This window comes from Dipodomys ordii, unplaced genomic scaffold (genome assembly GCF_000151885.1).
Source record: "Dipodomys ordii isolate 6190 unplaced genomic scaffold, Dord_2.0 Scaffold213, whole genome shotgun sequence".
NCBI classification, from domain to species: Eukaryota; Metazoa; Chordata; class Mammalia; order Rodentia; family Heteromyidae; genus Dipodomys; species Dipodomys ordii.
The window spans coordinates 341,809-362,227 of record NW_012267429.1 but is presented as its reverse complement, the minus strand read 5'-3'; the positions used below and the strand labels follow the sequence as shown (position 1 = coordinate 362,227).

At 58.9% G+C, this 20,419-nt stretch overlaps 2 protein-coding genes across 3 annotated transcripts in view; both read right to left on the bottom strand.

Annotated features, from left to right (window-relative positions):
* Adam8 (ADAM metallopeptidase domain 8) overlaps window positions 1-9,559 on the bottom strand; it is a 13,947-nt gene extending 4,388 nt beyond the window's left edge. Inside the window, exons 1-22 of the mRNA XM_013035500.1 lie at window positions 9,241-9,559; window positions 8,280-8,383; window positions 7,303-7,379; window positions 7,096-7,174; window positions 6,945-7,021; window positions 6,310-6,502; window positions 6,016-6,078; window positions 5,611-5,679; window positions 5,272-5,438; window positions 5,081-5,162; window positions 4,797-4,945; window positions 4,543-4,720; window positions 4,220-4,309; window positions 3,946-4,135; window positions 3,784-3,865; window positions 3,379-3,544; window positions 2,886-2,963; window positions 2,506-2,590; window positions 2,011-2,110; window positions 1,260-1,422; window positions 733-798; window positions 465-515 (exon numbers count right to left, since the gene is read on the bottom strand). Coding sequence (XP_012890954.1) covers window positions 465-515; window positions 733-798; window positions 1,260-1,422; window positions 2,011-2,110; window positions 2,506-2,590; window positions 2,886-2,963; window positions 3,379-3,544; window positions 3,784-3,865; window positions 3,946-4,135; window positions 4,220-4,309; window positions 4,543-4,720; window positions 4,797-4,945; window positions 5,081-5,162; window positions 5,272-5,438; window positions 5,611-5,679; window positions 6,016-6,078; window positions 6,310-6,502; window positions 6,945-7,021; window positions 7,096-7,174; window positions 7,303-7,379; window positions 8,280-8,383; window positions 9,241-9,286 — 2,355 coding nt within the window. The 5' untranslated portion in view covers window positions 9,287-9,559. The remainder of the gene's footprint in view (window positions 1-464; window positions 516-732; window positions 799-1,259; window positions 1,423-2,010; window positions 2,111-2,505; window positions 2,591-2,885; window positions 2,964-3,378; window positions 3,545-3,783; window positions 3,866-3,945; window positions 4,136-4,219; window positions 4,310-4,542; window positions 4,721-4,796; window positions 4,946-5,080; window positions 5,163-5,271; window positions 5,439-5,610; window positions 5,680-6,015; window positions 6,079-6,309; window positions 6,503-6,944; window positions 7,022-7,095; window positions 7,175-7,302; window positions 7,380-8,279; window positions 8,384-9,240) is intronic.
* Window positions 9,560-11,304: 1,745 nt separating this feature from the next.
* Tubgcp2 (tubulin, gamma complex associated protein 2) overlaps window positions 11,305-20,419 on the bottom strand; it is a 20,938-nt gene continuing 11,823 nt past the window's right edge. The window contains exons 8-17 of one of the 2 annotated variants that reach the window (XM_013035498.1): window positions 19,972-20,117; window positions 18,925-19,105; window positions 17,429-17,609; window positions 15,936-16,108; window positions 15,687-15,815; window positions 14,962-15,082; window positions 14,272-14,415; window positions 13,316-13,423; window positions 12,177-12,340; window positions 11,305-11,597 (exon numbers count right to left, since the gene is read on the bottom strand). In XM_013035498.1, coding sequence (XP_012890952.1) covers window positions 11,453-11,597; window positions 12,177-12,340; window positions 13,316-13,423; window positions 14,272-14,415; window positions 14,962-15,082; window positions 15,687-15,815; window positions 15,936-16,108; window positions 17,429-17,609; window positions 18,925-19,105; window positions 19,972-20,117 — 1,492 coding nt within the window. In that variant the 3' untranslated portion in view covers window positions 11,305-11,452. The remainder of the gene's footprint in view (window positions 11,598-12,176; window positions 12,341-13,315; window positions 13,424-14,271; window positions 14,416-14,961; window positions 15,083-15,686; window positions 15,816-15,935; window positions 16,109-17,428; window positions 17,610-18,924; window positions 19,106-19,971; window positions 20,118-20,419) is intronic. The other variant, XM_013035499.1, reaches the window with a different exon arrangement.

The following is a 20,419-nucleotide window of genomic DNA, read 5'->3' as shown; positions in this document are numbered from 1 at the left end:
ATATTACTACTGTTATGTCAAAGTTCAAAGAGAGGAAAAGCCTAGAAAGCAGCACATGCCTCCTAGTATTGTTCATTCATTCACAACAAAGCTCACTGGGAGCAGCCAGACAACACCACATCATCATGTGTCACCACGGGTCATCTCTGTGTAAGGCACAAGGCCCCCCTGGCCCCAGGGCTAGCCCTTCCTTCCCCAGGTACACATCTGGGAAAGCCTCCATCCACTCCAACCAAATGTCTTGCATTGAGGATGGCAGCGTGGTGCCAGGGTTAGCCCAGGGGCAGGGAGCCCTGCTGGAGGGGAATTCAACCCCAGCTTGATTTGCATGGCTTGGGTGAGTCACATTTTTTAAAGAACTTTCAATTTCCAAAGCCACTTCACAAGGGAAGTATCGGGGTGACTGCCTTATATTGGTGAGGCTGGCTGGTCCCTGGTCTGAGAGATGGCGGGTGTCACCTTACCTGCGTGGGCTTCAGCTTTGGGAGGGGCTTGGCAGGTGGCGGCAGCTGGAGCTGGTAGGGAAGAAGTGGGGAGTTTGAACCCACAGACCAGCCTGCCCACGGCCGAAGCTTGCCAAATCTGTTAGGTTCTGCTCATGTCTTGCCCTCCCTGTAAAGCAGCCGCTTTGCTGGCCTGGGTCTGCAGATTCTGGCCAACTGGCCTCCATTTCCCAAAATGTTTGCATACCTCCAGAACGCTTAGCCCCCCCCGCCCCCCACCAGGGCTCACCTGGTCCGGTGTCTGCTGGGGATAGACAGGGACTGCGGCGGCTGGACTGGACATGGCGGCGGGAGGCTGCAGGGGACAGGGCTGTGGGCTTGGATCTAGGAGCAGGGCTGCGCACACCCCACCCAGAAAGCCTCTCCACACCAGGACCCAGGTTCCACGCCTCTCAGAGAGGAAGGAAGCAAAGTCCCCGTGTGGTGGGGGGGGACCATGCCTGAGCTCCCCATGTGCCATCTGTCCCCATCCCAACCATCAGGAGCAGCAAGGGTCCTTCTTTTCAGAACCCAAGGCTGAACACCCCCAGACCTGCCAGGTCAAAGATCTCAGAGCTCTGAGGTCAAAGGCAGACTCGCAGTGCAGTCCTTGGAAGGCAACCCCTAGCACCCAGGCTGCTTCTCCAGGGGTGACGGCCTGTGCACCGGCTGTGACAGGGCTTCACCAACCCCAGGCACCACACTCTGGGCAGGAGGGTGAGGGACCTGCAGGTCCCATTACTGCAGCTCGTGAACCTAGTGGAGGACAGTGCTCACCGCAGGTGGGGGCCTCTTGGGGACCAGTGTGGGCTTGGGGGGCTGCCTGCTGCAGGTGGAAGCCAGCCCTGGGGGCCCTCGAACGTGCTCCTTGGCTGACATGCCTCTGCTTCTTCCATAGAACAGAGGGTTGGGGAGTCCCGCGGCCTCAGGCACAACACCCCTGGAAGGAAAAAAGAGGCCATTGTCAGGCTGGAGGGATGATTCACACGGGAGAACACCTGCCTAGCAAATATGAGGTCCTCAGCTCGAACCCCAGCACCACCACCACCACGGGAAGAAGACAATTACCTAGCCATGTTCCTGGACAGGCTTTGGGGCTCCTAAACTCAGCCCCTATGGAGCCTAGCTAGGGTTTCTAATCTGCAGACAGCATACAGGCTGCAAGGAATGGTCACGGACAGGCAGGCCCAGCAGGCCAAGAGCACACTGGAGCCTAGCAGAGCACACACGGGCCTGGTTGGGGCTGAAAGGAGTCCAAGCTCACCTCTGGATTTACTACGGCCTATCACCCTTCCCTCAAGTAGACTCCCGAGCCCAGTGGATCCTAGAAACCTCCTCACCATCCAGCCCAGGCCCTAGGCCTGGGGAACCCTGGGTTCTGCCTGGGCCCAGCCCTTCTGCAACACAGTGATTTTTCTTTTTCATCCTCGAACAACAGAGGAAGCCATTTCCTAACAGTTGCAGAAGTTACACCAACACAGGAAATGCGCATCTGGGGGCAGACATATCACAACAAGCATGTCCTCACCTCCTCCGGACCTTGTGGTGGATGATGACACCTGCCAGGGCGACCACGGCGGCCAGCAGCACCAGGGCCACCAGCCCCCAGAGCGGAGGGCTCCCAGGGCCTGGGAGACACAGCCTCACGTCAGCCAGGCCAGGGTGGAGGGCCCGGGAAAGGACGGCCTTTCTGCCCTCTCAGCCATGTTCTGAGCCCACGCCTGGCCCCAGCCCTCCCAGCTCTCCAGCCACGTGGGAGGATGTGGCTTGGGGAAGACGTGAGGCCATCCTCTCTCGGAGGTGAGGCGCGGGCTCTGCCCTGGCCACCTTCAGGTCAGTGCTCGGGGCTGCCAGCCCTCCTTTCCTCCTGTGCCCGGGGCCCACCCCCTCCTGTGCCCGGGCCCACCCCCTCCTGTGCCCAGAACCCACGCCCTCCTGTGCCCAGAACCCACCCCCTCCTGTGCCCGGGGCCCACCCCCTCCTGTGCCCGGGGCCCACCCCCCCTCCTGTGCCCCAGGCCCACCTGTCTGTGCGTCCGTCAGTCGGCCTGCACAGTAGGGTGGCGCCCAGCCGAGGTGGCAGTGGCACTCTCTCTTGTGGTTGCACACCTGGAAGAACGCTGGGCCTCAGAGTGGGCAGCTCACAGGCAGCGGGCCGTCCGGCACGCAGCCCTGGAACAGCCCCTTACCCCCGCCCGCCCGGCCTCCCCGAGGCGGAGGGCTGCCCAGTGACCACATCATCAGGCAGCCAAGGCCTCGTCTCCGGACATCCACGCTGGGCTGAGCCTCCACCCCTGCACCGCTGCGCCGCTGCCCGTGCCACAGGACCGCCAGACCCAGGCCGTGGCACAGCCCAGTGCGGGCACCACGGGCGAGCGGGCACTGCTCCTCGGACCACACGTACCCCGTGGTTGTGGCACTGGGCAGAGCAGTTCTGCTCTCCATAGACACTGAGGTCCTGGCAGACCCCCTTCCAGCAGACCTGGGGGAGAGAGTCTCTGGTCAGGGCTGTGCACCACTAGGGACGCTGTCCTTAAAACCCAAAGCCTAACCCCAGGTGTATGGGTGCCTTGCCCAGGGCACCCTGCGTCAGCCCTCGGGGGACGGCCTCAGCTGCTCGCTGAGCCTGGAGGCTCAGGACAGGCTTTGGGGGTGACAGTGGTCTCCAAGCAACTGACTGGGGGACAAGAAGGACGGCTCAGTGGCAAAGCGCCTGTCTGATAAATGAGGCTGTGAGTTCAAGTCCCCCCAGAAAGAACATGCAGACACCAGCTGGGGACAGGCACGGCCCCACCCACCGGCCCGCGCCAGCTGCAGCCCGAGCTTGGAAGTGGTCTGAGGAGGGCCTTGGACGGGCCGTGTCCAGGACCCGTGGCCCTGGGGTGGGGCTCACGCACCTTCCCCTCTCCACACCTGGTGCCCTCGGGCACAGGCTCATAGCGGGTGAGGCTGCTGTCCATGACGAGAGCTCGGCAGGGGCCTCCGGGGGAGGGGAAGACACAGGACCCTCGCTCGGGGGGCCTCAGCCCGCCCATGCAGTACAGAGTTCCACAGCTGTTGATCCTGTGGGCAGAGGGACGGCCGTGGTCCCAGGCAGGCCGCCACTGCGGCGCGGTGCCGGGGGCCCAGAGCCCATCCCTCCCCTTTCCCAGGAGGACCCCCAGCTCAAGCTGGAGTCTGGAAGGCAGGGAGAAGCCCCAGAGAGCCGCCTTCCTCACGTGGCCTGACCCCAACGCTCCTGGGATGACCCTGCAGGCCAGCCGTCCAGTGGGTCCAGGTCGCAGTCCAGCCTGGATACTCACCTGCCTCTGCCAGAGAGGATCGGGCCCTGGCAGCCCAGAGGAATGCTGTGGGTGAAGCAGATGTCCGCTGCAGCCTGGGCACCTGGGGTTGGGACAGGTTGGTCTGGTCGAGGCCACAGCGGCCCGCAGGCGGCCCCACGTCCGGCCTTCATGCGCCCTCACCTGGTCCCCACAGCTCCTGGCACCGCCGGTCCAAGCTGGGGCAGCTGCCATTGAAGCAGTAGCCCCCGGGACAGGGCGTGCCGTTCTCCCGGAAGGCATCCTTGGGGCATGTTGGCTGCCGGCCGTCACAGAACTCCTCCAGGTCACACTCATCCCTCTGCACGCGGCAGGGCTCGCCGGCTGGCTTCACCTGCAGCCCCAGAGAAGCTCGCGTGGGACAGGCCCAGGTGAGGCCGGTGTCCCCGGCCCTGGGGGTCCTGTGAGTCCTACTCACCTTACAACTGTGGCAGCAGCTGCCATAGGCACACTCGGCCCCCTCGGCCAGCTGGCAGGTAGTGGCATTGCAGCAGGGGTTCTGACAGTCCTGGGGGGACAATGGCTAAGCCACTGCGCCGGGGCTGGACGCGGCTAGGAGTCCAGGCCCGCCGGCCACTGGCGGGGTCGCAGCCCTCTGCCTGCCTTAGCATTGTTGGGATCAAAGGAGAAGGGTGACCTGTGACCCCGAAGGCCGCTGCGCGGTGGCGCACAGGACTCCGGCCCAGGAGACGCCCTCCCCCAGGACTGGGGCGGCGGCGGGCGCACGGGCGCAGGGCCTACCTCGGGGCTGCCGCAGTCACACTGCTCCCCGTGCTCCACAAACAGGTTTCCACACACCGGGCCGCCCACCAGCGTGTCCAGGTCTGGGGCGTTGGCCAGGCAGATGGTGTATGGCATCTCCACCAGCTCCTGCACGTCAGTCCGGCTGCAGTGGCTGAACACCTTGGGGAACTTGGAGCTGAGGGCAGGAGTGATGCGGTCAGGGAGGGCCCCGGCCCACGCCCCACCCTCCCCACGGCTCTGCCCGCTGACACCTCAGGCTGCCCGCCATGACGCAGCCTCCGTCCTCCCTCGACGCCGGGCAGTAGCAGCCTGGGATGTTCTCGTCGTGGTTCATGCCCAGGTTGTGACCCAGCTCGTGGGCCATGGTGGACGCCACACCAAGGGCGCTGTGGCTGTGGTCCTGTGGTGACAGCGCTCGTGAGGCCTCTGCCAGCTGCCCCTGGCACCCAGGGCTTCCCCCCACAGCCCAGGAGAGGCCGAAGCCCGGTTTCCGGATGGCAGCCCGCTGACAAAGCCAGCAAGGGGTTCTCTTCACCTGGTTCACAGCCCCCGAGTCCCGGGAGCACACGGCTGACACGCGGGCCAGCCCCACGGTGGCCCCGACGAAGTCCCTTCCCCTAGGAACAAGCAGGACACGCGGCCCTCAGGCGGCTGCTGGGCGCCGCCCTCCCCTCGGCTCTCCCGGGCAGCCTGCCCTGGAGGCCGAGCGGCCAGCCGTCCACTCACGTGATGAGCTGCACGTTGTCGTGGTGATGCCGGCCCAGCAGGGTCCGTTCCCGCCAGGACAGGAAGTTATCCAGTGTGACGTTGGCATGAGGGCTAATGTAGATCTTGTCCCTGCTCCAGATCTCTAGGCCCACCAGGACTACACGGAAATTCAGTTCCTGGTAGAGCTGCAGAAGACGGGAAGCCCTGGGGTCAGACTAAGGCACGAACGAACACTCGGCCTGGTCCGGGCTCTGCCGAGGGCAGAGGGAGTAAGGGCCGGGTAGAGCGGGCCTCGGCTCCCCTCCCCCTCCAGGGGGTCTGATGGGCCCAGGAGAAGCCCGGGACGGCGCTGCCGACCTTGTCCACATGGTTGACCACCTCCAGCACCCGGCTGCGCACGGCTTCCCTGGTCCTAAACTGCTGGAGCTAGAAACACAGGACACTCAGGCTGGAGCCCAGCCCCTCTGTCCCAGCCGCCCGGCCCGGCCCGGCTGGAGCCCAGCCCCTCTGTCCCAGCCGCCCGGCCCGGCCAGGCTGGAGCCCAGCCCCTCTGTCCCAGCCGCCCGGCCCGGCCCGGCTGGAGCCCAGCCCCTCTGTCCCAGCCGCCCGGCCCGGCCAGGCTGGAGCCCAGCCCCTCTGTCCCAGCCGCCCGGCCCGGCCAGGCTGGAGCCCAGCCCCTCTGTCCCAGCCGCCCGGCCCGGCCAGGCTGGAGCCCAGCCCCTCTGTCCCAGCCACCCGGCCCGGCCCGCCCCGGGGCCCTACCTCCACGCTGTCTGTGACCACATACATCTCCACATAGTGGGTCTCCGGGGACAGCAGCTGGCCCTGGGGAAGAAACGAGTCATCAACGCCGCGGTCCGCGCCTGACCCAGAGCCCAGCCTCGGCTCCGTGTGGCCAGGCTCGGCTGCACAGCTCTGTGCGCAGAGGTGTCTCTGAGCTGTGAGGCTAAGCTACGCCCAGGCTCCCCGGCTCGTGGACAACTACTGCAAACAGTAAGGCCGAGCCTAAGCGCGGGGCCTGTGGCAGCACGACCAGGCGGGGATGGAGTTGCTCACCCTGTAGTGAGGCCTGGAGGCTGCGGAAACCCGCATCCCCAGGAGGTTGTCCAGGCTGGTTTCACTGACCCCACAGCTGGCCCCAGCCCGCTGCTTCAGGTGCTTGGCCTGGTACACTGCGTGCGGCCCGTCCCCAGTGTTCCCGTCCAGAGGCTCAATCAGGTGGACGGCGGAGCTCACCTTGAAGAAACCCCTGAGGGGGAGATCCAGGTGAGTGGTGTTTTGAGGTCTTTTGCTTTGTTTTGTTTTGGTGCCGGTCCTCAGACAGCCTGGGCGCTGTCCCTATTTGTGGCTCAAGGCTAACATTCTATCACCTGTGCTACAGCTCCACTTGCAGCTCTTTCTTGGGTGGTTAACTGGAGATGAGTCCCATAGACTTTCCTGCCTGGGCTGGCTTTGAACCCCAACTCTAATATCTCAGCCTCCTGAGCAGCAAGGGTGACAGGCGTGAGCCACAGGTGCCTGGCTAACAGTGGGTACTGACAGCACATCCTCACCAGCCCATCTGGTGCCCGGCACTTCCTCCCACAGGGTCAAGGGTGCACGGGGTGCTCGGGTGCCAGGGCTGCCTCCCCAGCGTCCTCGGACCTCTGTGATTCCACGGGGCGTGGCAAAGGCGTATCTGCAGCACTCACCTGAGGCCGGAGCAGGTGCTGAGGCTGGCAGCGGAGTCCTGGTGGCCCTCCACGTGGCCCTGGTACAGGCAGTGGTCCTGGGGAGGAGGGAGAGGGGTCACCGGTCTGCTGCGCCGTCGCCCGCCCGCCCCCAGAGGGCTCGTCTCTGTACCTGCTCCGGGAGCTGCTCTGTCACCTCAGACCCATTGGCAGCCAAGAAGGTCTCAGTGTAGCCTGAGCCCAGCAGAGCCCTACAAGAGAGCGATTAGAGCCCATGGCCTTGTCTCCCCTGGTCTCCTGTGTGGGGGGACCGGGTGCCCAGCAGACAGGATGAAGACCTCGTACCACCCACTCAGCCTGAGGGACAGACCCAGCTCACCGGTTCTTCCGCAGGTTCAGGGTAAAGGTACGGCCTCCAGCCCCAAGCACATAGCGCACACTCTCTGGGTACAGGCCCTGGATGGGGGTTCAGAGTGAGTGTTCTCCAGGCCGGGAAAGCCCCAGGGGCCCTCTCCCAGGGGAGGCCAGAAGCTGCTGGAACTGGGCTGGGCTGTTCTGGCAGAAAGAGCCTGTCTCTTGGGGGCTGGAGTGGGGGACCCAGGGCTTCTTGGCCTTCCAGGTCCCAGTTTCTGTCTACAAGGATGTGACGACGCCTTTTCAGAGGAAGCAGAGGGAATGGGTCCAGGCCCACGCTCCAGCAGAGCCCTGGAGGTAGAGGCCTGCTCCGTGGCCTGCCCTCTCAGTGCCCCAAGGAGTGGGGTTAGAGCCTAGGACAGCAGACAGGTTCCCTGGGTGCCAAGCTAAGGCCAGGACCAGCAGCCTCCCCTTAGCCCCGGGGCTGTGCTATTTCCCAGCCTAGGGGAATTCCAGTCCAGCCAGAGGACCTGGGCAGTGTCCATGACCCAGGCAGAGGCCCAGGAAGGTGTGTCACGGCCCAGGCAGAGCCCCAGGCAGTGTGTCATGACACACGCTGAGGCCTGCGGTGAGCCATCCCTCTACTCAAGAGGAATCTGATGAATCACCCCGCCAAGTGAAACTGGGGTGTGTCCCGGGCCAGCAGAAGTGGTTGCCCGGCCCCTTTCTTGGTGCTAACAGCTCCTCCAGGTTGGGCTGGCAGAGGCCCTGAAGGAGGTTGTCCCAGGGCCCAATCTGGATGCCCCAGGCTCTGCCGTAGGCTGGGGCCAGAGGAAGGAGCCGTCAGGGTCAGGCCAGCAGTGCAGGCCAGCTTAAGAGGACTTCCAGCCCTGAGAGCTTATCCTCAGAGCCAGAGTTCTGCAGGACAGCCCAGGATGTCCACTCCACCCCTCTACAGAAACAGGCTGAGAGGCCAGCCTGCCGGTGACAGCAAAGACTTACCGCGGGGGACAGGAGGGCTCGGCGGGCTCGGGGCCCAGGTAGGCGCTGAGGCCATACTACCTCATACTGCTCCACATGTGGCAAAGGAGACCCCAGGGCGATTGCTGCGAGAGGGGGGGGCGTCAGGAGGCTCAGCGGGGGCATCTCACCTGGGCCCACCCCTCCTCTGGGGCATCAGTGGGGGGGCCCCCAGAGCCAGCAGGTCTGACCCCGGGGCTCAGGTGAGGACTCTGTGACTCCCTCCAGGAGGCAGACTGAGCCTGCTACACCCCACAGTGCCTAGGGCCCTTCCCCTCAGCCCTCGGGGAGCCCGCCGGGCCTACCCAGGAAGGGTACAGACCCCGGGCAGGTCTACCATCTCCTCTAGCTTCAGAGCACATCTGATTGAGGAACAAGACGGCAATCCTCCCCAGCTCCCTCCCAAGAACTACAATCTCCCTGGTACCAGACCAACAGACCGGGAGTCTCAGGGGTCAGAGGCAGCTCTGGAGACCCCCTACCCCAGGCAACTCTGCCCCTCTTAAACAACAAGACAGAGCCTGTGGGAATGAGAAGCAACGGGAAAAGCGGCCCTGGCACAGGCAGGACACCTCTTAGCAAGGGGTTTCCACACCAGCCACCCAGCAGGCCCCACGCGGAGGGAGACAGGTCCCCTCACTGCTGGGGCACCAGCTCCCATCCCTGCTTGGCTAGAAAAGGCCACAAACCCCACTCCCAAGCCCCTTGGCTGAGGCTCCTTAGCCTCAGGAGACCAGTCAGAAGCCCTCACCCTGCTAGGTCCAAGGGTGGCTGACCAGTAGCCAGACTTCTCTCACCCCTCCCTCTTTACCTCTGGCTTCCGCAGCATCCTGGGCTCTCCGTTTAGTGGCCACCTAATGTACCCATTGCTCCAGACCAGCTTCAAGGACCAAGCAACCTGCCCACCAGGGCCATCCCCACGCCCTGGGGGAGCTCCACTCACCCTGCGGCCAAAGGACACAGACCAGCCAGAGCTGCAGACAGCGCATGGTGGGATCCGGCTCAGGGTTCCTGACCCGCGCCTGGTCCCAGCCCCGTTTCTTTCAGCATGCCCCGCCCCGAGGTCGCAGCCAGCCAATCGCTGGGTGTCGGGGCAGGGCACTAACACCTGGGCTGCGTGACCCAGCCCTTGGCTCCCAGCTGTCCACAGTGCAGCCTGGGGCAACTCCACACCTTCCTGTACTTCCCAGTGTCCCTTTGCTAAGCTGTTCGTTTCTCTGGCTTCCCATAACTGTGGGCCAAACTGATGGGGCTGGGGAAGGGAATGGACCAAACGGGGCCACTGGCTTCAGTTCTGCATTTCCCTGCCCCGTGGGGAAGCCCCACCCCTCGGGCTCGGTGGGGCGTGTCAGGCAGGGGGGGCTGTGGAGGGGAAATGACTCTGCCAGGTTTCAGAGGCGGAGACCCTCTCACTCCACTTCCTGGGCCAAGAATGAAGTGAGTACGGAGCCCGGAGACCACACCTCCCCGCCCCACGGTGCCCAATCCAACCCGGCAGACAGGGCCTGGGGAAGTGGGAGACAGGCAGGCCCCCAGCCCAGGCGGTGGCTGACAGGCAGGCTCCTGCGGGGCTCCAGCAGGCCAGTCCTAGCCCCAGGCAGGAGCCCTTCAGGCCAGACTTCCTGTCTGGCCCTGGTTTCTGCTCATGTCCTGGGGGGGCTGCCCTAGATGGAAGCTTGCAGCTCACCCACTGCATCCTGGCTCCCAGCTTCTCCAGGTGGGCCCCTTCCGCCCGACAACCCAGGACTCTTGGGGCAGTGGCCAAGCCCATTTGCCCTGCGGCCATGTCCTCCACTGTGGCCCAGCTTCCTGGGCGCAGGTGTGGGCTGACCCCACAGCTTCACAACCAACCACAGGGGGAAGGGAAGCCCCTGTCTTCTGGGCAGGGCTTGGCAGTTTGGCCTCTCTCCTGGGCAAGGCTGGTCTTGGACTTCACAATGGGGACTGGACTGGAGGGTCTAAGCTGGGCAGCAGAGGTTCTGTCACACTGCTGCCTGACATCAATGCCACCAGTCAGAACTGCACCCCGGCAGCCCAGGTGTGGGGCATCTCACAGAGGTGTCTGCTGCCTGGGGTGCCTAGTGCTAAGACCCCAGTTTGAGAGAGCAGCAGGCAGGGCTGCTGGGTAAGGAAGACTCTAGCCCACAGAGGACTTTAAACGCTTTTCTTCTGTGCCTTGTGTTCTAAGTGTGACATCAGGAGAGTTTAAGGCAACATACTACAAATGGCATTCAAGGAAAACAAAACATGCATTACTGCTCCCAAGTTAGCCAATCTGATGTAGGTGAAGCCAAACGCACAGGATTTCACACTCGAAGGATGGCATCCCACCAAGACCCCGGGTCATGACGAGGGCCACCCCCCACCCCCAGGACAGACCCTCGGCCTAGCTGATGTGGGTTTAGAAGCCAGGGAACATCGTTTGGGGGCTGTTAGCTGCAGGCCTAGTCTGGCCCTTAACTCTGTGGCACTGATGGGAATGGACATAGTTCCCCGGGAGGGCCCCGCTCTACGCTCTGCTAGGCACTATGGCCAAGCTGCCACCCTGCATCTCCTCTGTGCCCGCTTCCTCCTCATGAGCCTTCCCCGGTGCTGAAGCCCTTTAGAAATGAGCTTGAAATTCAGCCAGAAGAGGCAGCTCAGCCAGCAGCATGACCAGAACAGGATGTCCTGGAGGGCTAGTGTCACACCAGCTCACTGAGGACATCCGGGGGATGCTGATGGACACGGGGAGCCAAGGGAGGTATCTGGTAAGACGGGAGTCCGACTCCCAGAAAGGAGCAACACACAGCAAAGCACACTGCTGCCTCCTAGTGTCTGCAGCAAGCACAGTACCAGGCCCCAGGCCACATCTCCCCCACACAACCGCATCTGGTCAAGAGGAAACCACACACGCAAAAGGTGGATTTTTCTTTTTAAAGAGACAGATACACTTAGGGAGCCTTCACTATGGTCTAGAAGCGTTTAAAACAAAACTCAACACCTTGAGAAAATAAATATGCTGAGCCAAGATGGGAACTCAAACTATATTTAAGCAGTAATAACACGCAGCTCGTGTATTCCAGGAACATTTCAGCACAAATTCTTGGGCCACATGCACCATGGCACCAGCTGGCCCCAAGTAATTCTCCCACATGCTGCCGGTGCTGTCACTGCTACTGAGCAGAGACGGCCACCCTGGGGGCCGGGGCCGAGGTCCCGCGCAGGAGGGGCGCCGGGGGACCGGCCTTCTGGCTCCTCTCTGCAGACAGGCGCTCCAGGCGCCCTAGCCGCTCTGCATAGAAGTCGTTGAAGTCCAGCCTGTGGGTTTGGGAAAGTGAAGCTGAGGCTCTCCTGGAGAGAGCAGGGCGTAGCCACAGGATGGATGCAACCCACAGGAGACCGCCTGCCATGGGCTGCCACGCACAGTCCTGTGTCGCCCAAACCGGTGAGCACCAATGACAGAGCTGACCCACGGCCTCCTCCATTTCCTCTTGTCTCAGCTCAGGTGGCCCCTTGGCTCCACACAATATGGAGACGGTGACTTGAAAACCAATGAAACCTAAAAGCTTGAACGCAGGATTGTCTCCAGGAGGGCACAGTTGCCAATACAGATATAGCCCTTTCTCCCAGCTTCTAGATGCCAAGACTCCTGTCACCCCAATACTGACTGATATGGGGGCCTAAGGGTACCCCAGGTGATCCCAAGATATAAACAGATCCTTTCCCAAGGGCAGCATTGCTTCCTGGCAGAATCTGGGTCCCCTCTCCTCCTCCCAACCCCATCAGAGAAACCCACAGCCCCGTTTCCTTCGTCTGCGCTCAGCCGACCACTGCCTACAGAGAGGGAGGGTTGGGTGAGGAGACGGAGCCAGCTTGCGGGTGGAGGGCAGCACTCACCTGGAGATGACGCTGGCCATGCCGTGCTCCCAGGCACTGGTGCTGTAGACGCTCAGGCGGGCCAGCAGGTCAAGAAGGTGAGTGGAAAAATTCTTGTCAAAGTTGTTGATGGTGGCCTCAAAGCCGGAAGCCAGCTGAGGGGTGTCCACGGGCTCAGCCAGGTGCTAGAAACGAAGCCCAGCAGGGTGAGCGGCCAGCGGCCAGGCTTCAGCCTCTCCCGAGCCCATAGCTGCACAGCACGTCTTCCTCCTTCCCTTGGTTTTGAATCCGGGATATGAGTTCCAGGACAGTTTTGTGAGATAAAAGACGGCTCCTAAGACTTCTACAAGACATGTCGAAGTGCTTTAGGCAACGGTCACCCACCGTATCTGACGATTCTCCAGGCTCAGGACGGAAGCCCCAGCAGTGCAGTAGTGTGGGTCCCCTCTTTACGTCAGATTATCTTGCTAATGCTGTCTTCTCAGAACGAGGGATGAATCCTGCCACCTACCTCTCCTGGCTTTGGCCCACACTCCCATTCTGTGCCTCAGACACACAGGAAGGGGCTTGCTTAACTGTGTGTGTGTGTGCTTTGTGCCAGTCCCGGGGTTTGAACTCAGCCTGGGTGCCACTCTTCAGGGAATTTTTGCTCAAGGCTAACAGTCTACCTAAGCCATAACTCCACTTTCAGTTTTTGGTTTTTTTGTTTTGTTTTGTTTTTTGTGATTAATTGGAGATAAGAGTCTCACAAACTTCCCTGCCCAGGCTATGAGCCTCAGATCACAGCCTCCTGAGTAGCTAGGATTACAGGCGGGAGCCACCCGCACCCAGCTTAAGCCCTGCTTTAATCCGTGTCCGTGCTGGTGGCCAACCTTGCCAACTCCAGGGTGCCCAGGTCTATCCCCTACAGCCCTTGTCTTAGAGTTGGCTATACGACACCCTGGAACCCAGAGGGCTGGAGAGGCTCAGGCTGTGCAGCAGACAAAGCCCTGCTCTGGCCGGAACGGAACCCAACTCAGGCGTCTGTGTCCCATCAAGGGGGAGGGGCCTGCAGGACCAGGTGGGGAGTGGTTTGTTCTCCTCAGTGGTGCTAATGCTGACGCCATGCCACAGATGACTAGGAGAAACGGTCTTAGCAGACAAACTCTGAGGCCACACACCTTCCGAACAGGGTCCTTCTGGGGACGTTCCTCTGCCCGCTCAGCCTCCCCTGGTGGCCCCAGCATGGTGCCCAGCTCGCTGTCCAGTTTCATGCTCTGTGTAAACTTCTGGCAATGAGGCCATGAACAAAGGCTTCTGTTAGTTACTTTCACAGCTCTGCACAAACACCAGGTGTTTGGAGTTGCACCCGACAGACACAGGCAGGAGAGCATCTCTGGGAGATTTCAGGTAAGAGGACCTTGGCTACGCTCACAAACTCCCTGGTCCACTTTTCAGAGTGTTTTCATTGACTTCCGTAAGTTTTCCCATGCTGTTTCCCTATTTGGAAACTCAACCTGGCTTCTGGGCCGCTAGAATGGACTCAAGTTGGATATCTGAGGGATGGAATCTGGGATGGAGTCCAGGATGCACTCAACATGGCTTCTAGAGCCTGAGGGATGGAGTCCAGAGGCCTGCCCTTCCCTCCGTAACCTGCTACCACCTACATCTCCCATCTGCCTTGTCCTGACACTTTCCCAAGTGCTACCTGCAGAGTGCCCTACTCCACCCCTAGCACCTTCTAGCCCCGTGGCCCTGGCTGCCCCTTTACCATCCAACACTCATTTTCAGCACAATGTTTTAAGGTAACTAATTGCAACAAGCATCCGAGAGATACTTAACAGAAATGGGTATTCAAATTCTGGGGAGAAAAAAAAAATCAAAGGCTTAGAAGATGCTCAGGACAGAGGCCAGTACTGGGGTAAAGTGGGAAGAATGAGGCAGCAGGCGGCTCTGCCCATGCCCAGCAAAGGGCCCCAAGAAAGAACACACTCACCATGAAGACCTGGGAGCTCAGCGCAGCGGGGATGCTGACAGGGCTACGTCTAGATGCCGGCTCCTGCCCCGCCTGCCCATGTGCCCCCCCACCACCGACCCGCACTGCCCTGCACCTGCCCACACCTGGGACCACTCTTACCTGCATGCAGTTGGTGAACATAACGCACACAGACATGAGCTTGGAGAAGACCTTCAGCAGCTCAGGGTTGGTCAACATACAGTCCTTCAAGCAATTGTCCAGGAAGCTTGTGTGGTGGCCAAGGACATCGTCAATGTTCGAGGCCTGGGAAGAAAGGGCTGAAACTCAGCACTGTTAAGAGTAACCTAAGGGGGCTGGGAAGGTGGCTCAGTGGTAGAGCGCTTGCCTTGCAATGCATGAGGCCCTGGGTTCGATTCCTCAGCACCACATAAGCAAAAAAAAAAAAAAGAAGAAGAAGAACCCAAGACTATTCTCTCAGAATGGTTCGCTGAAGACATTAGGTGCACATGGCCTTCAGGTCTGCCGAGGTGAGCTTTCACTTACACAGGAGTTCATAGTTCAAATGTACCTACCTCATGGGGGTTACTTATTTGTCTCTCCCTCTCTCAACAACTCTCACATCCACCATGATACAAAGAAGCAACTATCTGCAGTGGCTCTCTGAATGAACTTGAGGCTGTGTGCCCTCGTCTCAGCCTCCTCCTTGGCTGAGAAGGGCAGGCGCGGACTACAGATGTGCGCCTGCGGTCTCTGACACCTGGACACGTGTGGCTCTGGAGACTGCTGTGAAGTCCACCCTGGCTGGCAAGGAGCTTCCAAATGCTACCCTCCATGGAAGCACAAACTCACGGATTTCAGGTTTTTCTCAAGGATGTGCCAGGTTGGTTCCATCACTTCAAACATCATGTAGTACTGAATATTCTGAACAAAGTTGAGCATGCGCTGCCGCAGAGTGAAAGCGCTGGCAAACCTGAGTACACAGAGAGTTACAGGGAAGTGATGTGCAGATGGTCGCTCCTCTGGCAGGGAGGTTTCCTGCAGCTCTGATGCGTGCCAGTGCTGACTGACAAGGAGCTGGAGCCGGTGGCTGCATCAGGACCGCAGGGAAGCATGCTGGCCAGCCCAACGCTCACACGTCCGGCAAAGTCAGTGCATGTGGAGCACAGACCAGCCACCCTGGAGGCAAGCGAACGCCAGCAGCCACCCCACAGCAGACTTCACATTCTGTGCTTTAGAAATTGTCGACTAAGTTTTCCATCAACCTTTTCTTCAAATCCCATCTAATCCAAGACCAATGTACAAAGGACCTCTAGCAGAGGAGCCCCCACACACCGCTGCATGCTTAGAAGAGGGAGCAGAGGCTTTTCCCCTGAAAGGGGCTTTGACCTGCAGACTGACCCAGGTCTAAGGGTGGGCCACGCCTGCAGGGTCAACCGTGGTACCATGCCATGTTCCCAAGTCATGAAGCAGACGCATCACACTAGCACACAAGCTAATGTGACTCTCGCAACAGCTTTTCAAAGATCTAAGCATGAAACCACCCTCGGAGGGACGGGAAAGTGTGCACGACGTACCACTTGGCTGAGTGCAGTGTGTGCTGCTTGGCGGTCTTGTTGCTGATCCAGACACTGCACAGCTGCCTCTCCACGTGCTTACAGTAGAACATGTGCCGGAAGAGCATCTGATAGCGCGTGAGTGCCTTCCTGCACGGTGTGTCAGACACCGGGGAAGGGAGTTACAGGGTGCCCTGGAGACAACGCCTCCACACACCATGCAGGGTGTCTCTGTCCCACAGACCCGGCTCCGGGCGGCCTAGGGCTCACCTGTTAATGATCAGTGACAGGGGCCACTTGACCATGTAGTCGAAGGAGAAGGCCTCCAGGCCGCTCAGAGTGAGCTCGGTGGGGTCGGCGTGGGTCATGGCCTTCTCCTGCTTGGTCTCAATGGCCAGAACTCGCAGAAGCTGAGTGATGAGGTCATGAGGCATCAAGTCAATCTTGGGGGAGAAAAATCAAAGTGTCCAATTCTTAGAGGAAAAAACTAGTCATTCCTTACCTATACTTACCCCTGCATCATGGGTTGGAAAAGTAACAAAGTTCCTGAATACTGAGATGGTATGAATTTCTTTTAAGGGTCTGGGAATGGAACCAGAGTCCTGTTCATACTTACCAAGTGTCCTACCACTAAGCTACACCCTGACTCTTTTAAGTATTAGAGGCCAGCTTAAAAATTCAAATACCACCAAGTGCTGGTGGCTCACACTTGTCATCCTAGCTACTCAGGAAGCTGAGATCTGAGCATTAGGGTTCAAAGCCAGCCTGGGCAAGAAAGTCTGTGAGACTCTTATCTCCAATAAGCCACTAGAAAACCGGAAGTGGCACTGTGGCTCAAGTTGGTAGAGAGCTTGCCTTGAGCTGAAGAGCTGAGGGACTGCACCCAGGCCCAGAGTTCAAGCCCCATGACCAACAATAACAACAACAAAGTCAACTAAGTGGGAGTTCAAAAGTTAGGCTGTGAGTGTGGTGGCTCAGTAGCAGAGCATTTGCCCAGCATGTGTAAGACTAGTGCTCAATCCCCAACACCTCCCATTAAAGTGGAAGAGAAAAACACTGCTGCCTTTTAAATGCCTCCTGTTGAGCCTCAAGAAGAATCAGATAAACCAAGTCTGTTAGGATTGAAATCATTCTTCTAGAGTAAGCACTGCATACAGGTGGCTAGGATAGACTAGAAGCTGGAGTTCTGAATACAGGAAGAGGATGAAACAGGGTTGAAATAAATTGTTTGCAAGTATGAAATCAAACCATGAGAACTGTTGAGATTGTTTTAGGAAGGGAAAGGGGAGAGGGGAGACTGGAATATGTTATAAACACAGTGAAATCCCCTATATAACTAATGAAAGTTAATCCACAAAAAAATAAAAAGCAGAAGGAAAAAGAAGTCAGAGTTCTCAGTAACATCAACTAGCAGGAGACAGACCCATGACTAGTCTCCAATAAAGACGGACCAATGTCCACCAGGCACCAAAGAACCCACTCTGCTCCCCAAGCCCTGGCAAGGACGGGAGCAGGGGCATGTCCACATGCATTCTGCAAGGCCAGCCTGACCTGACACGGGGACCCCAGGCCAGCAGCCTTCAGGAGACCTGACGTATCCAACCCTCAGGAGATGCTGAAGTATCTAGAAGGTTCTGGAATGAGGAAGAACACACAGCACAAGTCCTTGGCCTTTTGGTCAGTGCTGGGTTGAGCTGGGCCCTACTGTGTGCTTACATCCAGTGTCTCAGAAGTGGGGTGCTGTGCTTAGAAACAGCACTCACTTTGAGGTCATCTTTGAAGGGATCCGTGTTGGCAGTGCTCATCCGCAGGGCCAACTCCAGCAGTGCCTCCAGACGCGTGGGTGTGATGTCCTCCACTGGCTTCCTGAGCTCTTCCTCAGTGAGGTCCATGAAGTGCACAAAGAAGTCACCCTGGTCCATCAGGAAGTAGCGCTTGATGGACCTGTACAGGGAGGAGGAACTGAGCTCATCACACAGGGAGAGGAACTGAGCACATCACACAGGGAGAGGAACTGAGCACATCACACAGGGAGAGGAACTGAGCTCATCACCCAGGGAGAGGAACTGAGCTCACTGCACAGGGAGAGGAACTGAGCACATCACACAAGGAGAGGAACTGAGCTCATCACCCAGGGAGAGGAACTGAGCACACTGCACAGGGAGAGGAACTGAGCACATCACACAGGGAGAGGAACTGAGCTCACTGCACAGGGAGAGGAACTGAGCTCATCACACAGGGAGAGGAACTGAGCTCATCACACAGGGAGAGGAACTGAGCTCACTGCACAGGGAGAGGAACTGAGCACACTGCACAGGGAGAGGAACTGAGCTCATCACACAGGAGAGGAACTGAGCTCATCACACAGGGAGAGGAACTGAGCTCACTGCACAGGGAGAGGAACTGAGCTCATCACACAGGGAGAGGAACTGAGCTCACTGCACAGGGAGAGGAACTGAGCACACTGCACAGGGAGAGGAACTGAGCACATCACACAGGGAGAGGAACTGAGCACATCACACAGGGAGAGGAACTGAGCTCACTGCACAGGGAGAGGAACTGAGCTCATCACACAGGGAGAGGAACTGAGCTCATCACACAGGGAGAGGAACTGAGCTCATCACACAGGCACAGGGAGAGGAACTGAGCTCATCACACAGGGAGAGGAACTGAGCTCATCACACAGGGAGAGGAACTGAGCACACTGCACAGGGAGAGGAACTGAGCACACTGCACAGGGAGAGGAACTGAGCTCATCACACAGGGAGAGGAACTGAGCTCATCACACAGGGAGAGGAACTGAGCTCACTGCACAGGGAGAGGAACTGAGCTCATCACACAGGGAGAGGAACTGAGCTCATCACACAGGGAGAGGAACTGAGCTCATCACACAGGGAGAGGAACTGAGCACATCACACAGGGAGAGGGCACTGTGCATACTGGCTGTGCACAGACTTCCACACAACCACCACAAAAGAGAGGGCTTGGGTAGTTCTCTGCAGCTCTCTGAGGGGTGGACACGGTACTACCACTTGGGCTGTGGCAGAGAAGGTATGGCTAGTCCCTGGAACACACAGTCTATTTCACACCCTTCAGTGGACACATGGTACCATGAGCTAGACAGTCTGGCAGCTTGCCCACTTTCACAAAGAAAAATGAGGATTGCTAAGAGAAACACTCCAATCTCATCCCCATGATCACAGATTCTACTCATGCATAGAAGGTAAGCGGTACCCATGGTAACCGAGTAAAGAACTACCTCAAGTGTGCCACTAGCTCCTTCTCCTCCATCAGGAAGTCCAGTAGCACCTTGCTGGCATAGTTGAATGCCTTCTCGATCTGCTCAACGTACACTCGCTCTTGGAGTGTGTAGATGATCTCTTTGGCTACCGGGCAGGTAACATCACGGCCACACTCTCTGACCACATTTAGGTATTTTCCTGAAAGAGGATGGCAGATACAAACTATCACTTTGAATCTCAGGCTGGTATCTCTCAGGCCCTGCCAAACCCTGGGCAGTGCACTGGCCGTGACACGGCCCTGTACTTGCTTGGTCCAGGCAAAGGCATTGTCCCCAAAGGGACTGGCCAATAACTCTGGGGACCTGTAGTGGCTCTTCATGTCTTCATTTTCCCAGTCTAGTGCCCAGGAATAATTTCAAAAGGGCCTTATGACAACCAGGTTGCTAAACCATCTTCCACTCTTTCTACTCTAGCTCAGCTCTCATAATTAATAGAGCAAGGCCCTGAGGGACTCACCCAGTATCTAAATCAATCCTAACCTGTGTGGCAGGACTAACAGGGCAGCTGAACCAGCAGGCATGGGTTCTTGGTAGTTTTTCCTCCAGTGATACAGTTTTAGAAGTTAGAAACCAAAGACAGAACCTTCCAGTCAAGGGACAGAAAGAGGCCAGGTTCCACTGAGCATAGGAACTACAAGTGGTCAGTACGGTGGCTAAGTCTTCCCAGGCCACAGGGTTAGTTTCATTTTTTTTGGAGGGAGGGGTCCAGTCGTGGGGCCTGAACTCTGGGCCTGGGTGCTGTCCCTCAGCTCTTCAGCTCAAGGCTAGCGCTCTACCACTTGAGCCACAGCACCCTTCCGGCTTTTTTCTTTTTGCTTATGTGGTGCTGGGGAATTGAACCTAGGGCCTCATGCATACAAGGCAAGCGCTCTACCACTGAGCCACCTTCCCAGCCCCCAGGCCACAGGGTTAGAAGGATATGACCTCTCCACGCTGTGGTCAGTACGCTGGCTAAGTCTTCCCAGGCCACAGGAGCTAGGACACCAGTTCTCCAGCTGCGCTCACCTGTGCTGAGGATCTTGCCCGCCACCTTCTGCAGGAAGGAGGGTATCTGCTGAGGCACCACGGTGTACCGCTGGTCCCAGTACTTGTCATTGTAGTCCTCCTGGATCTTCTCCTTCCGCAGCTCATGCTCCTCGACCATGAACTCACTGGAAGTCATGGAGGGCATCTCAGGCCACCAGGGGACAAGCACAGCTGCCAGGAGGTGGCTAGCTGGCTGCATGCTTCCAGAAGCGCCTCACCAAGGCAGGCACAACTCACTGTTGTTAGTTCTCAACTGTGAGTTAAAATCTAACTTGCTGGGCAGCAGTGTCTCATCTCTGTCATCCTACCTACTCAGAAGGCTGAGATCCGAGGAGCACAGTTCAACGTCAGCCCAGGCAGGAAAGTCTATGAGACTTTTTTCTTTTTGTTGGTTGTGGGGCTTGAACTCTGGACCTGGGCGCTATCT